Source organism: Stomoxys calcitrans, chromosome 2 (genome assembly GCF_963082655.1).
Source record: "Stomoxys calcitrans chromosome 2, idStoCalc2.1, whole genome shotgun sequence".
In the NCBI taxonomy this organism is placed as follows: Eukaryota; Metazoa; Arthropoda; class Insecta; order Diptera; family Muscidae; genus Stomoxys; species Stomoxys calcitrans.
In genome coordinates, this window is record NC_081553.1 from 107,047,883 (window position 1) to 107,061,259 (window position 13,377).

At 41.1% G+C, this 13,377-nt stretch overlaps 1 protein-coding gene across 1 annotated transcript; it reads left to right on the forward strand.

The window, feature by feature from the left end:
* The first annotated feature begins 6,604 nt into the window (after window positions 1–6,604).
* Window positions 6,605–7,522, forward strand: LOC106081800 (keratin, type I cytoskeletal 9-like). Its single transcript, XM_013244012.2, has one exon. It carries the CDS (start codon window positions 6,605–6,607, stop codon window positions 7,520–7,522), a length of 918 nt encoding a protein of 305 aa, XP_013099466.2.
* Window positions 7,523–13,377: the final 5,855 nt, after the last annotated feature.

The following is a 13,377-nucleotide window of genomic DNA, read 5'->3' on the forward strand; positions in this document are numbered from 1 at the left end:
TCCATTAATTTGTGTTTGTTTGTCTGCTTGTTTGTGTGTTCCTTAGAGACTCAGAAATGGCTGAACCGATTTTCTTGAAATTTTCACAGATGGTGCATAATGATCCCGTGGTGAAAATAGGGAAAGTAAGGGAGGCAGACCCTCCCCCTTTCCCCGTATTTTCAGAAACGCCAGATCTCGGAGATAGGTGGTGCGATTTAAGCGAAATTTTGTGTGCTCTCGTATAGTACCGTAAAAATACAAATTTGGTATCCAAATTTCGCATAGGGTACCTAGAGGGGCCGCCCCACCCTAAAACCTACCAAACATATATTTAGATAAATCACGACAATATGGGACTCAAATGAAAGGTATTTAGGATAAAAAAAACGTATCTGATATCCAAATGTCGGACCAAGTGTTAGGGGGACCACCCCAACCCCCAAAACACCCCTAAATCGGACATATTTACCGACCATGGCAATATGGGACTCAAATGAAATGTATTAGCGAGAAGCATACGAATCAAATATCCAAATGTCGGACCACGTTTCTGGGGGTCCACCACTTCACCAAAACACCCTCAAACAGGACTTATTTACTGACCATGCCAATATGGGGCCTTAATAAAAGGTATTTAAGTATAGAATTCGAATCTGATATCCAAATATGGGACCAAGTGTTTGCGGGGCCGCCTCTCCCCAAAACATCCCTCAAGGGGACAAATTTACGACAATATGAGGCTGAAGGTCTTTGGGATTAAAGCACGAATCTGATATTAATATTCACAACACCACCCAAATAGGAAGTATTTGCTGACTATTGCAATATGAGGCTCAAATAAGAGGGTTTTTAGAGTAGAACACGAATCCGACATATATTTTCTAGACCAATTCATTGAGTGGCCGCCCATCCCCCAAAACACTCCCAAGCCGGTCACGTTTGCCAACTATGGAAATATGGGGCTCAAATTTAAGGTATTTGGGAGTAGACCATGTTTCTGATATCAACATCTAGGGAACGTCCCACCACCATAACAACCACCAAAATAGGACGTATTTGCTCATCAAGACAATTTGGGTCCTAAAGAGAGTGGAACCAAATATGTATGGTTTTTAGGGCCCATACCCCAAACCGGACATATTTGCTGACTTTTGCAATAAGGAGTTTAAATCAGATTAGAAAACAGATTTGATATCCAATTTTGAGGCCAATGGCAATATGGGGTTCAAAAAAAATTATATATAGTTACATGAGAATAGAACACGTTGCTGATATTTTTTTCCGGGCTTAGTGTTTGGGGGACCACCCCAATCCCCAAAACACCCCTAAATCGGACATATCTACCGACCATGTCAATGTGGGGCTTAAATGAAAGGTATTGGGGGGTAGAGCAAGAAATGGGGGGTCTACCCCTTTCCCAAAATACCCCAGAAACAGCAATTTTTTACTGACCATCGCAATATGGGGCTCAAATAAAGGTTTTTGGGAGTAGAATACGAATTTGATATCCAAATGTAGGACCATGTATCTAGGGCATCACCCCTTTCCCAAAACATCTCCCCAAAGGATAAAAATGTTTCGACCATGCCAAAATGTGGCTGATTAGAAAACGGGATAAGAAAACGAATTTGATAACCTATTTTGGGGCCATGTGTTTGGGGACGCCTAATCGTGTAAACTCTCCTAAACCAATGGCAATATGTGGTTTAAATAAATGGTATTTGAAAGAAGAGCACGATTCTGATATTTTTTCAGGGCCAAGTGTTCACCTCACCTCCGAAAACACCCCTAAATCAGATATCATGAGAACATCCGGCTGAAATAAAGTATTTTAAGAATGGAGTTCACCTTACATCCAAACTTGAAGATCATATGGGATTCAGAAAAAAACACTTATATTGTTTAACTGTTAGTCAAGCGATATACTATTTTCGTAGCATGGTATTTCACTAAAAGCTCTTTAATTGTCGAAAATAAATATTCCAAGGTAAATTTTGTGCCATATAAAGTAAAAGAAGGCGCAGCGGAGCGGGCCCGGGTCAGCTAGTATAAAATAAATTTAATTGAAAGGCATAATTTCTTTCTACATACCAAATTTCAGTCAAACCAGCAAAAATGAAAGCTCTAGGAACCGAACAAGGACGATCGAGAGACTGGTTTACATGGGAGCTATATCTGGTTCTTGACCGATTTGGGCCGTACTTTTGGACAATTGTTGTAAGTCATAACAGAACACTACTTGCAAAATTTCAGCCAAATCGGACCGATTTGGACAGTACTCAGCAAGGTTGTTGGACTACAGAACATCACATGCAAAATTTCAGCCAAAGTTGAAAGTTAAGGCATTCAGGAGCTCAAGAAGTCAAATCTTGAGATCGTTTTATATGTACTTAACAAAATTTTAGCCAAATTGGATGAAAACTGAGGCTTGCAGGGGCTCAAGAAGTCAAATCGGGAGATCGGTTTATATGGGAGCTATATCAGGTTATAGACCCGCTGACAAGCTGAAGGTTGCCAGTAACGACTTTTACAGAAGCTGTGAGGACGTCGAATGGGAAGAGACTATAGAACACAATCTGTGTGTGTGTCCCGCACTAGCAATCAGAAGGAGTTCCACTTGAGGTTCTCGTTTATTTGAGAACCTGTCTGATTAGGCGGATGTGAACATTCGCAAGTTCTTCTGCTCCTGTGGTATCGCAATAGAAAACGTCTAGGTGAGTCTTCTGGCAGACTGCCACTTAAACCCAACCTAACCTACCAATGGGAAGCAGTACGAATCCACTACCTTGGCCCACTCAATAAAAAAATCGTATTTTCGATGTTAAGAAATACAACGGAGGCCGAATCAATTACTAATTTTACAAATTTTCTTAAATTTTAAATATTTCTGTTTTTTAAGTAAAAAACTAATTTATTTAAGATAAAGTTTATGTAAATAACTAACACGCTTATAAAAACTAAAGAATGTAAATGCAAATTTTGCCCATGAACATTCCACTAAGGAACACGGGCAAACTTCTCACATATTAATGAGTGCAGTCCGATTCAAGTTTAAGCTCAATGGTAAGGGGCTTCCTTTTTAAAGCCGAGTTCGAACGGCGTGTCGTAGTGCGATACCTCTTTAAAGAGAAGTTTTACATGGCATTATGCCTCACAAATGTTGCCAGCATTAGGAGGTGAAAACTACTGCTGAACATTTTTTCTAACGGTCTCGCCAAGATTCGAACCCAAGCGTTCAGCGTCATAGGCGGACATGCTAACCTCTGCGCTACGGTGGCCTCCTCTACTAAAGAATATTATAAAAATTTGTTGCATTTGCGGTTTTTACCCTCCACCACAGAATGGGGGTCTACTAATTTCGTCATTCTGTTTGTAACTCCTCGAAATATTCGTCTAAGTCCCCATAAGTTATGTATATTCTTGATCGTCTCTACATTTTAAGTTGATCTAGTCATGTCCGTCCGTCCGGACATCTGTCGAAAGTACGATAACTATTGAAGGAGTAAATCTAGCCACTTGAAAATTTGCACAAATGCTTTTTTTTTTAATTTAGGTCAGTTGGTATTATAAATGGGCCATATCGGTCCATGTTTTGTTATAGCTGTCATTTAAACCGACTTGGATCTTGACTTCTTGAGCGTCTATAAGGCGCAATTTTTATCCGATTGGAATGAAATTTTGCACTACGTGTTTTGTTATGATATCCAACAACTGTGTCAAGTATGGTTCAAATCGGTCCATAACCTGATATAGCTGCCATATAAACCGATCTTGGGTCTTGACTTCTTGAGCATCTATAAGGCGCATTACTAATCCGATTTGGCTGAAATTTTGCATGACATATTTTATTGTGACTTTCAACAACTGTGCCAAATAAGGTTCAAATCGGTTAATAACCTGATATAGCTGCCATATAAACCGAACTTGGATTTTGACTTCTTGAGCCTCTAAAGGGCGCAATTTTTAACAGATTAGGCTGAAATTTTGTACAATTGCTTCTTCCTTGACCATCAACACGCATGTCAAACATGGTCGGAATCGGTCTGTAGCCTTATACAACTCCCATATAGAAAGATCTCCCTATTTTACTTCTTAAAACTCTAAAGGATCCAATTCTTATTCGAATTGGCTGACATTTTACACAATGGCTTCTACTATGGTCTGCAACACTCAGTTCCATTATGGTCCGAATCGGACCATAACTTGATATAGCTCCAATAGCATAGCAATTATTATACCCTCCATCATAGGGGGGTATAATATTTATTCTGTTTGTAACACCTGGAAATATGCGTCTGAGACCCCATAAAATATACATAATCATGATCGTCATGTCATTATAAGTCGATCTAGCCATATCGGTCCGTCTGTCCATCCGTCCGTCTGTCTGTCGAAAGCACGCAAACTTTCGAAGGGGCTAGCTAGCCGTTTGAAATTTTGCACAAATACTTTTTATTAGGGTAGGCCGGTTGGCATTGCAAATTGGCCAAATCGGTCCATGCTTTGGTATAGCTGCCATATAAACCGATCGAGGGTCTTGACTTCTTGACCCTCTAGAGGGCGCAATTCTCGTCCGATTTGACTGAAATGTTACACGAAGTGTTTTATTATAACTTCCAACTACTGTACTAAGTATGGTGCAAATCGGTCCATAATCTGGTATAGCTGCCATATAAACCGATCTTGGATCTTGACTTCTTGAGTCAATAGAGCGCGCAATTCTCATCCGATTTGGCTGAAATTTTGCATGAGATGTTTTGCTATGACTTCCAATAACTGTGCTAAGTACAGCGCAAATCGGTGCATAACTTGATATAGCTGTCATATAAATCGATCTGGGATCTTGACTTCTTCAGCCTCTAGAGGGCGCAATTCTCATTCAATTTGGCAGCAATTTTGTACAACGGCTTCTCTCATGGCCTTCAACATACGTGTCTAATATGGTCGGAATCGATCAATAGCTTGATACAGCTCCCATATAAACATATCTCCCGATTTTGCTTCTTGAGCCCCTACAAGGCGCAATTCTTATCCGAAAGAACTGAAATATTACACAATGACTTCTACAATAATCGGCATTCATGAATGGTCCGAATCGGACTATAACTTGATATAGCTCCAATAGCATAAAAGTTCTTATTCAATATTCTTTGTTTGCCTAAAAGGAGATACCGCACATAGAACTCGACAAATGCGATCCATGGTGGAGGGTTTATAAGATTCGGCCCGGCCGAACTTAGCTTTTACTTATTTACTCGTATTTTTGGGTGAACCTATCTTTATTTCGCGCTCTGTTTATGAACGTTTCAATTTAGTTCCCATAAAAATCGATGTCTAGTCTTGCAGTCTTTGTCTTACTAAAGTCTTATTTGCAATCAATTCGGAACAAAAATTTACTTTCACATACAAGTTAACGGCTTGCTAATAAGCCCATCATATAAACCAATTCCCTAATATGGCATCTTGAGCTTGTGAAAAGATTATTTGCTTCTGAACTTTATTTGGGATGAGGCCATCTGTAGTTGTATGATTTATATGTTCAATAAAGAGAGGCTTTATCCCGGACATTTGTGAGGTACTTTGCATTTAAAAACCTATACCCAAAGAGGTATCGCACTGCTCGGTTATAAAAATGAGGTCCCATATCATTGAGCCTAAGCTTGAATCGGACAGTACTCAATGATATGTGAGAAGTTACGGATCAGATATTAAATCTTGAAGACTCGGTCAACTTGTTGCCATTGTGGCATTTAATAAGAACTCAGTATTGTTATTGTTCGGTAATATGGATGTCCAGGTTAGACAGTAAGTTGAATGCTGATGTAGGAGTTACCCTTAGTCTTTAGCACTTATAGATCATGCACATGTTTCGGAATAGCTTTAGTTTAGTATCATGTTCTTTGTTTAATTTTCTTGTTTGAATTTTCTTGCAATATAACTTTTCAAATTATTTATTTTTTCAAACTTTTTTTTTTTGTTCTTTAATTAGCCACATAAAATTTTTAAAATATTGTCCAAGTATGTAGCCAAGTTTTTCTGGGAAAACCTCTTTTGTCTCAAATCATTTCGAAGAATTTTTATAATTCGTTAAGTTATAACCTCTGCACTGCAGCGCTAGACATTAGCAACTAAATTGGTTAAACATTCGATTTGACACTTTTTAGGGTTAGTGAACCATCAACGATGAATTATAAGTGATTTAAATTATTCAACACAATAGAGCGCATAAAATAAAGCAGAATTAAATTAAAGTGACACATAAAAAATATATGGCGTTAATGTTTGGGCACTTTGACCAAAAACTTGAGATTCACAATAAATCAGGAGTGGTCACCATAAGTCAAGAGTGCAGGAAGTCTGCACCGATATCCGGTGTATCGTACCACTTAACGCACATGACTGGCCGAGTGGCATATTCCAAATTTGAATACTGCATATTCAAATCGGTGTCATGAATCAAATGTCATACAAGTCGTATAACGGTGTTGACATGTGAATGCATATCGTAAAGTTAGTGAATGATCATTTTGTATAAAAGTGAAATACATCTTGAATTGGAATCATTCTAAGTCTCATCTTCTAACTTGGATTACAAACCAAAAAACAAAAGAAAACAAGAAAAATGCGTGCCTTTATTGTCTTGTGTTTGGTGGCTGCTGCCTGTGCCCAATATAACTATAAAGTGGGAGGAGGAGTTGGTGGTGGCTTTGGTGGCGCCGTAGGAGGAGGAGTTGGCGGAGGTTTTGGTGGCTCTTCATCATTTGGTTCAGGTGCTTCGTTTGGCGGTTCTGGATCTGGCGCATCATTCGGTGGTTCCGTTGGTTCAGTTGGCTCATTTGGCTCTGGTGGATCTTCTTTCGCTGCCTCGGGTCCAGCATTCGGTGGTGCCGATGGTGCTGTTGGTGCCTCTGCCTACCAGGCTCCAGCCCAAAGTGTTTTAGAAAAGGAATTCTACACCTTCACTGCCGATGAACAAGATTTCAATGAGCCCGCTGCCACCAATCCCATCTCCAACAACTTTAAGCAAGGTCTTCGCGTCATCTTCATTAAGGGTCCCGAAAATCAAGGCTTGGAAAATGCCGCCCTCTCTCTGGCCAAGAATGCCAACGAACAGAAGACTGTGATCTATGTCCTCAACAAGCAAGCCGATCTTTCTGGTTTGGCCAACAAACTGAGCACCGAAAACAGCAACGTCAACGCCAAGCCCGAAGTCCACTTTGTCAAATATCGCACCCCCGAAGATGCTGCCAATGCCCAAAGAGCCATTCAAGCTCAATATGATTCTTTGGGTGGCAAAACTCAACACTTTGATGGTGGTGTTGCCTCATCTCTCAATTTCGCCTCCAGTGGTTCTGCTGGTGCTGGCCACCAAGGATCTTTCGCTTCAGGAGGTCATGGCTCAAGCGGCTTCGGTTCCACTGGTGGATTCGGTTCCAGTGGTGGTTTCGGCTCCAGTGGCTCCTTCGGTGGTTCAAGCGGATCTTTCGGTGCTGCCACTAGTGCATCATATCTCCCAGCTAATCTTCATCGCCGCACTTAATTTGCTAAAATGGTTTGTTATCTATTGTTCTACGATTGTTGTTGTAAATATTATCTCTGTTATTTTGTTACAAAATAAACAAACGAATGTTTAACTAAACTACATTGTTTTTTAAATACCAACCTAGGATAGTGGTCATTCCAACACTTCGAAATACTTGCATCCGAGCATATAGTAGAAATGATTATTCTACGTACATTTAAGTGCAAATCCGGCGATAAATATATATATGGGAGCTATATCCAAATCTGAACAGATTTTGATGAAATCTTGCAGATATGTTAAGATCAGTAACAAAACAATCCGTGCTAAATTTTGTGAAGATCGGTTGAAATTTGTGTTTATTACGGCCTTATAAGTGTAAATCGGGCTAAATATATATAAGATCTATATCCGAATCTGAGCCGATTATAGTGAAGTTTTGCATATATATTTAGATGGGCTTCGAGAGGAGAGTCTCAGTGAGGAGTCAGGTGGCACCGGCTCTTAATTAAATACTGAGTGCAAATGATACTCGAGATGACAAGGCGAGTTATTGGCGCCTTCAAATAACCAATGGCCTACATCAGCGTCTGTTCCCAGGTTAGGGGCAGTTGGCGACGACCGTCGGATCTTGGAGCAAGCGGCTCGCCACAACGAGGGATACATGTGCAATCCCATAAAACCCATGCGGATAGGGCGCTGGGCCAGTAACCCGCCCCCGGAAAACAAAGGAATAGTAAAAACGGACCCCCCCCAACGTTGACGACCCATGCAAACGACAAAAGGACCATGATTTGCGGATCTGCACCTGGAATGTCCGCACTCTTTATAGAGAAGGTGCAGTATACGCGCTGGCGGATATATTAGAGAAGTACAAGGCAGATATTATCGCCTTACAGGAAGTGCGATAGACTGGGGATGGCGTCACTACAAACCCAGGCAGTGACGAACTATACTATAGCTGCCATAACACGAGGCATGAATTTGGCTGCGGATTTGTGGATAGTCGAAGACCGAATCACCTTGTCTCCAGCTTTACTCCGGTGGATGAGAGGCTAGCCACAATCCGCATAAAAGCCAAATTCATTAATATCAGCCTTATTTGTGCCCATGCCCCGACGGACGGAAGACAAAAACGAGCAGATCAAGGATATTTTCTACGAGCGCCTAGAGAGAGAATATGACCGCTGCCCCGCCCATGCTATTAAAATCGTTCTGGGAGATTTTAATGCGAAGATAGGTAAGGAAGACATTTTTGGTCCAACAGTCAGACAGTTTAGCCTCCACGAGATAACCTCCAGTAATGGGTTGAGGCTGATAGATTTCGACGCGGCAAAAAACATGGTAGTTAGTAGCACCAGATTTCAACATAAAAATATTCACAAAGCCACATGGCCGTCACCCGATCAAAACACGAGAAACCAAATTGATCACGTTGTGATAGATGGAAGGCATTCATCCAGCGTGTTAAATGTACGATCGATCCGTGGAGCGAATATAGATTCGGATCATTACCTTGTTGCAGCAAAGTTTCGCACTCGTTTGAAAATGGCGAGGAAAGTACGATCTGAAGCTGGCCATTGAAAAGCTGCAAACGCAACAAATGGCAGCGGCATACCCCGCTCGACTGACCCAACTGCTTGATGAAAGCACACCTTGTTCCGACGATATAATGGCGCAGTGGCAAACTATTGCTCACTCCATGGAAAATGCCGCGAAATCCATACTTGGGTACCGGAAGCCTTCTCCAAGAAACCCATGGTACGACCAAGAGTGTCGAGATGCTACTGAAGCCAAGAATGTGGCATATAGAGCAACCCTGCAATCAGTAGCAACGCGCCAGATGAGGGAGAGGTATCGGGAGAAAAGGAGAGAGGAGAAACGTCTATTCCGCACAAAGAAAATGGAAGTGGAAAGACGTGAGTGTGAGCGAATTGAGATGTACAGGAGCCAGAATGAAGTCTGGAAATTCTACCAAAGAATTAAACATCAAACCGATGGCTTTGGTGCAGGCACATCCTCCTGCAGAGACAAAGAAGGAAATCTGGTAACTGACACAGATACCATGCTGAGGATATGGAAAGAACATTTTACCCAACTGCTAGTGTCCGACGTTGGCGGCGAAGAGGATACCATAGAACCAATCCCTGATGATGGTATAGAATGTTTACCTCCTGGTCAGAATGAGGTCCAAGTAGCAGTGACCCGACTAAAGAACAATAAGGCAGCAGGAGCCGACGGGTTACCCGCTGAACTATTTAAGACCGGAGGAGACAAGCTGATAAGGCGTACGCATCAGCTTGTCTGAGCAATCTGGCTACAAGAACGCATACCCGATGATTGGAACCTCCGCATACTATGTCCCGTGCACAAGAAAGGAGACAAGACGGAATGTGCCAACTACAGAGGAATAAGTCTCCTCCTCATCGCATACAAGATACTCTCGGGCGTACTGTGTGAAAGAACCTAAAGCCAATGAGATAATTGGGCCCTATCAATGCGGCTTTAGACCTGGTTAATCCATCCTAGACCAGATATTCACACTGCGCCAAATACTGGAAAACACCCGAGAAGGACAAATCTACACCTGACATCTCTTTGTTGACTACAAAGCCGCCTTCGATACTCCTTTACGTTCAAAGGTATTTCAAGCCATGTCTGAGTTTGATATCCCTGCAATAAGACTCTGCAGGATGTCACTTGCTGATATGTGTTCCTCAGTAAGAATAGGAAAGAATCTCTCCGAACCATTTAATACCAAACGAGTTTCAGACAAGGAGACAGCCTATCCTGTGTTCTCTTTAATATCATGCTGGAGAAGATTATACGAGGTGCAGATGTGAATAGATATGGCACACTAATCACAAGAGAACAGACGCTACTCGTCTATGCCGACGACATCGATATCATAGGTCGGTCACCGGAAGTAGTAACTGCAGCCTTTGAAAGAATCGATAGAGAGGCAGTGAAAATGGGTCTGGCAGTAAATGGAGATAGGACGAAATGGATGGTCTCCACTCCCAAAAAGCCTTGTACAACCGAGCAGATAAAGAACATGGAGAAAGTAGGGAACCACAACTTTGAGACAGTCAGTAACTTTATCTACCTCGGCACCGCCGTAACCGAAACAAATGATACCAGTTTTGAGATAAAGCGAAGAATAATACTGGCAAACAGATGCTACTTTGGACTAAGTAAGCAGTTTAGAAACAAGGCCACCTCTCGACAGACGAAGATTACACTATACAAGACACTGATACTACCCGTGTTGTTATATGGTTCTGAGGCGTGGGTACTTGTGAAAGCAGATGAGGCAGTACTTGGAGTATTTGAGAGAAAGATTCTTCGTAAAATATATGGACCAGTTTGCGTTAGTGGAGAATATAGGCGACGTATGAACCACGAGCTGTATGATGACGATAGCATAGTTACACGCATCAAAATACAACGGCTGCGTTGGCTAGGTCATATTGTCAGAATGGATGAAGAAGCTCCAGCAAAGAAGTCTTTTGAAGGCAAACAGGGTGGTACACGCAAACCATAAGCCCGATGGAAAGATCAAATTGTTGGAGACATTTTAGTGTCAGAGATTTTAGAATGAGCGCAGAAGATCGATGCGCTTGGAACGCTTTTCTACGTTCGGCTAGTGGAACAAATATTCTGTCATAGCCAATTAAAGAAAAGTAAGTTGACCATGATTGCGCCTCAAATGGTCTATACCCTTAGTAAAATTTTCGGCCGGTATCTCACGAATAAATGCTTCAATGTTATCTACCAATGCGTCAATTGAAGCCGACATGTCTGTATAGACATGAGTTTTAACATAGACCCACAAACATTTATCTAATGGCGTTTAATCGCACAATCTAGGCGGCCAATTTACCAAGCCCGAACGTGAAATAAAATATTCACCTAACTTGCCTCTCTATAAGTCTATTGTTAGGCGTGTTGTGTGGAATGTGGCACAGTCTTGTTGAAACCACATATCAAGCAAGTAAACGTCCTGCATTTTTGTGCAAAAAAAAAAAATGGGTATGGTCCCACGACAGCGCTCATCGTTCACAGTTACGTCACGATTCGCATCATCTTTGAAGAAGTACAGTCCAATGATGCCACTAGCCCATAAACCGCACCAAACTGTGACTTTTTCTGGATGCATTGGTAGCTCTTGCAATGCTGCGGGCTGATCTTCAATCCAAAATCGACAATTCTGCTTGTTTATCGCTGAACACAATGAACTTTCTTATCAGAGTGTGCATTTTGATAATAAAATTCAATTATTGGCAAGCGTTGTTCAGATTCAGATAAGACGATTCATGATTAAATTATAGACTAAACTAAAGATGTTCGACAGTGAAACAAATCACGAAACATGCGTGAGCTGTTTAAACCAGTGTTACCAAAAAGATAACAGCTAAGAAACCACCCTTTAATAGCGTGCTAAGTTCGGCCGGGTCGAATCTGATATACCCTCCACTATGGATCGCATTTTTCAAGTCATTTGCCCAGTTTCTCTTTCTAGGCAAACAAAGGATAATGAACAACGGTTTATATGGGACCTATATCACTTTATGGACTGATTTCGACCATATTTGGCACGTATGCTAGAGGTCATAGCAAAATCGGATATGAACTATGCTCTCTAGAGTCTCAAGAAATAAAATCGGGAGATCGGTTTATATGGTATCTAATCAAGTTATGGACTGATTCAGACCATATTTGGCACATATGTCAGAGGTCATAGATACAATGACTGTGCAAGATTTCAGCAACATCGAATACGAATTACGCTCTCTGTAGTCTCAAGAAATAAAATCGGGAGGTCAGTTTATATGGAACCTATATTCAGCGATTCAGACCATATGTGGCACGTATGTTAAAGGTCATAGATGCTGTGACTGTGCACAATTTCAGCAAGATCGTATAAGAATTGCGCCATCTAGAGGCTCAAGAAATAAAATCAGTAGATCTGTTTATATGGGAGCTTTATCAGGTGATGCACAATGCAGTGACTATGCACAATTTCAAGATCGGATAAGAACTACGCTCTCTAGATGCTCAAAAATAAAATCGGGAGATTGGTTATTATCGGAGCTTCAAGTTTTACGCCGATTCAAGCCATACTTGGCGCATCTGTTAAATGTCGGAGAACAATAGTGTCCTCTAGAGGCTCAAGAAGTCATATCGGGATATCGGTTTATATGAGATCTTTATCAAAATATGGACCGATATGGCCCATTTACAATTCCAACCGACCTACACTAATAGAAAGCAACTGTGTTCAAGCACCTAGTTTTACTCTTTCGAAAGTTAGCGTGCTTTCCACAGATGGACAGACAGACGGTTGGACGGACGAACATGACTAGATCGACTTAAAATGTCGTAGCGATCAAGGCTATATGGACTTTTGGGGTCATAGACAAATATATGGAGAGCCTATAATCGGAATGACGAAACTAGGGTACCCCCATTCTATGGAGAAGGGTATAAAAATAAATTGTTAGTTTAGAAGATTGCTACGCCTCGGTTATATGTAAAAAGACAATATTTTTATCGGAATATTAAATAAATTTTAAACACTTTCGTATGGTGTATAATATTTTGTCAAAGCTTGAAATTTCAATTTTGAATTTATCAAAAATTTTGACGTCAAATTCCCCACAGTGCGACGTACTGGCGTGGCTAAACCGACTTAAAAGCTCTTGACGATCAAAAATACATCTAAGTACTTTGTGGGCTTATAGGCCACTATTACAAGATACCCTCACCCTATGGCGAAGGTTATAATAATATATACCTATTGTTTACCCTCCGCCATAGGATGGGGTATACTAACTTTGCTATTCTGTTTGTAATGCCTTAGCGTATTGACC